Raw genomic sequence first — 3,933 nt, forward strand, 5'->3', positions numbered from 1 at the left:
CTTCTCTCTCTCTCTCTCTCTCTCTCTCTCTCTCTCTCTCTCTCTCTCTCTCTCTCTCTCTCTCTCTCTTTCTCTGCAAAGTTAAGTAATTGGAAGGCCCGGTTCTAGTGATTTATCACCGGCTTCTTGACGCACGAAAGGGCGCACAGAGTTAGAGAGAAGGTTGGCGTCTCAAGCGGAGATTGTTGCCACGTTGACCAATGATCGATCGTTCTGATAGATGCAACGCTATTGTAAGCAGCCGTATGTTACTGGTTCCCGCATCGAATGGTGATTAAGTGATTTCCGCGAGAAAAATTGCGAATCAAATTTACGAAGATGTCGGCTTATCTCTTTGCTTATAAGAATATCTCACTCGACGGTCTTATTACATCGAAACATTTTAGTTTATCATGATTTCAGGTCAGAACGATATCAAGAAATTGCGCAGAGAAAACGAGCAGCTGCGTAGAGAAATATGGAGTCTCAGGGACGAGTACGACAAACTTGAGGAAATTTTGAAGAAACAGAAGAACCCTGACGAAAGCGAAGAGTACGAGGTTAGCAGATTTTTAATTGCATCATGCTGTAACTCATAATAAAATAATACAATATAATGAGATCACATTAATAAATAACAAGAAAACTAACAACAAAACTCCTACTAACAACGTTCCTAAACCTTTCTTTAAAATGTTAACTAATAAAAACATAATTGCTGTAATTAATAATAACGATATGTAGGAACATGCCACGAATTACAGGATCGCTCCGAGGAGGATGATGGCTTGCAGTCGGACTTTTCTTGCGAGGAGGACGAAGAGGAGTGCGAAGATAATGAGAAGATCAAGGACTTCAACCAAGAAGAACAGCTAGAAAACGCGGAGAATCAGAAGATCTCTTCCGAGAAGATGAGCAGCAATATGCATCGACTTCACGTGGAGTTCGATGATCTGTCGGTTGTTGACGAGGAGGAAGAGCTAAAGAAAGATAAAGAGAAGAAGGAGACGACACCGGAGAAGGATCAGGGAAACGAGGCTGTCGGGCATCCACCCCCGATTCTCAATCCCCGACAACTTCACGATAACATCCCGTTTTATCCGGCCACGTACGAACCGCCGAGTGGTTTCAACGGAACCAGTTATTACACCGAATGCCCATTCGAGTTCCCAAGTACGGTAGATTTAATGCTATCCACGGACACGTCCGTATTATTGGCTTCACCATACTCCGGATTACAGTCTGATCCATTGATCCCGCTGGCCAACTTAGACATCGGAAGTCTAGAAGTAGCCGATCCGATGTTACCTCAAATTCACGTTCCGCCCGTTGGTTGGCAAAACGACATAGTCTCTCAAAAACAAGCACCTACTTATACGGGTAGCATCATTCCTGTCGTATCAACAACAGGAAAGCAGGACTCGCCAAGTTTCTCAATGGGAAGTTCAATGCCGTCATCAAATACTTTTAACTTATTAAGAAGAAGAAATGCAAGACAACTCATGAAGCTTTATGAAACATCAACTATTCGAGATTCACGAACGCAGTTTTCCGAAGAAACGATCGGTAAAAATGTGGATTCTCTTGGATCTGTTACAGTAAATGGAGAAAAGGATATGCAGCGAATTGAGAACGAAGAGGCTATGTTCTCGGGACTAGAAAAGTCTAAACCGTTATTCTCGTCACAGCCTTTCAAGTTAAAAAAACAAGAAGAAGAGTCACCAACCACCAGTATAAGTCATTTTGGGACTGGAACTAGTTCAAGTAGTGGCAAAACGGCTTCCACGATTATTTCTAGAATTAATCCTTTTTCAGGATTAAAAGGTTCAGCGGATATTTATATAAACGGCGCGATACCTTGTGAAGACGCTTCGAAAGATAAAAATGATCCAAAGGCATTTTTGAGTATAGATAATCTACTAATCATGGATAGCAGAAGGACTTTAGGTAATCAACTGACAAAATCAGTCTCCTGTCAAGATCTCTCGAGTGAGTCGCAAAGTGCGCAACAATTAAAATTGAATCATGTTGATTCTCAGACACTCACGAAAAGTGATAATACTTTGGACAATATAAGTTCCTCTAATAAACCGTACAAAAGTCACTTAAATGTGACATTAAAGGTACCACGAGCCGAGCAAGCACCTAGTCCAGAGACACCAGATGTACCCAATCTACCCTCAATAGATTATCGTCTCTTTAGGAATCCTTTTCTAAGAAACTTCGACAAGATCTGTCCTAACTATCAAGTAAAATCTAATCCTCCTGCCACCATGACGCCACTCTCTATTCACGTAAACGATGACAGTCTTACTTATCCTATGCCGGGTTACAGTCGAAATGTTCACCTCAACGAGAGATTTCGAACTGCACATATACCGGAACAGAATCGATTACTGATGCCCAGCGATCAACTGATGAGCGGCAAGCAGGATATTCAAGTAACTTCCTTCGAGAAACCGAGTCCTTGCACCTTAATACCTTCCGCCACGTCTTACGATTTGACTCTGAGAAGATTAAACGCAAATCGATATCTGCAGAATCAGGATCTGTACCAGAACGTTCCCTTCGCGTCGCGAGGTCAATTTTATTCGCCGAGATGTGGAATGATGTACTATGATAACGTCACAAAGGTACCGGCCCAAACACAAACATCAATTGACGGCGACTCGCATCACGAGGATGAAGAGACAATTAGTGTACCAAATTCGCCAAATGGACAGAGACGGAAAAAAATCGTGAAAAAAGAAAAAATTCTAATTAAAGACCAAAAACCACTATCGCCGATAACACAAAAAAAACTGAAAAAACAGATTATCGCTACGTCGACAGATACGCTCGATTCACAAGGAAAAATGACACGAAAAAAATCGAGGAAATTAAGCACGACAACACCTGATGCACAAGAAAACAAGAATGAAAGCAGGTCATCGTCCTCAGGACAAGAATCACCACGTAAGGATCAAAACCGAAAGGTGTCCGTCTACATTAATTCTAAAAAACGACCATCTCAAGCTTCATTAAAAACATTGAGGAGTGCTAGTGTCGATGCCAAAGACAAGTTTACGGATGGTATCGCATTGAATTCAGACCGTGAAAGAACGAACTCAGTCAGTAGTCGGGAAATCACCCACGTGAAAACTCGCAAGACTAGTACTAGTAGTGGTAATGTGCCGTGGTGCGCGTGTTGGGGAAACGGTTGCATTTAATCAGAGTTGCATATTCAATCCCATTCAGGGATGCAACTAGAAAACTAGATGCAAAAAGTGAAACGTTAACTAATTTTAATATCGAAATATGCAATTATTAGTTAATTATTATATAAACAACGTCCATTATTTTTGTAATCAACGTTTTATTTTATTGTAAAATTAATCTCGATGCTTTGAAAAGAAATTGCTAAGTTAATTTATATATATTGTAACTTAAAATTATCATGAAGATAAGTTATAAAACATATTATTGTACTATTATCATCATCTCGGAGATTAATGTTCATTATCTAGTTACTAAAAAAAAAAAATTGAATCGTTATACTTTAAAAAAATCAGCGATGTTTTCCATTATAAAAATTCATGCATTATTATTTTATAGATATTGATCTATTTATATCATATCATCTGGATATCTCTTAGTAATCTGATCTCATATGCATCTCGCAAAACATTAAAATAAGAAGTTATTGCTTGAACCGGACACAGTGACCCTTATTTATTTAAGACAGCTGCGATTTGTGTCAACAACGAGAGGTTCTTGCTACTTTCTGATTCTCGGGCCAAGAGAGAGCCAGGTCGAGTGAATAATTCGAAGGACAAATACCAAAGGGAAACGCTGATGGGCCGCGGAATGAATTCAGGAAGGAAGACCTTAACTTCCCGGTGTAAGGGAACCGCCATTGTAGCCGGTAACGCAAGTCGTAAAACAAGCACAGACAATAGTACTATGGTGTTACGA

At 40.0% G+C, this 3,933-nt stretch overlaps 1 protein-coding gene across 1 annotated transcript in view; it reads left to right on the plus strand.

Moving 5' to 3' along the window:
* LOC105626040 overlaps positions 1-3,496 on the plus strand; it is a 23,286-nt gene extending 19,790 nt beyond the window's left edge. Inside the window, exons 2-3 of the mRNA XM_012207356.1 lie at positions 403-539; positions 744-3,496. Of these exons, the coding sequence (XP_012062746.1) occupies positions 403-539; positions 744-3,188 (2,582 nt within the window). The 3' untranslated portion in view covers positions 3,189-3,496. The remainder of the gene's footprint in view (positions 1-402; positions 540-743) is intronic.
* Positions 3,497-3,933: the final 437 nt, after the last annotated feature.

Source organism: Atta cephalotes, assembly GCF_000143395.1.
Source record: "Atta cephalotes unplaced genomic scaffold scaffold00001, whole genome shotgun sequence".
Lineage (NCBI taxonomy): Eukaryota > Metazoa > Arthropoda > Insecta > Hymenoptera > Formicidae > Atta > Atta cephalotes.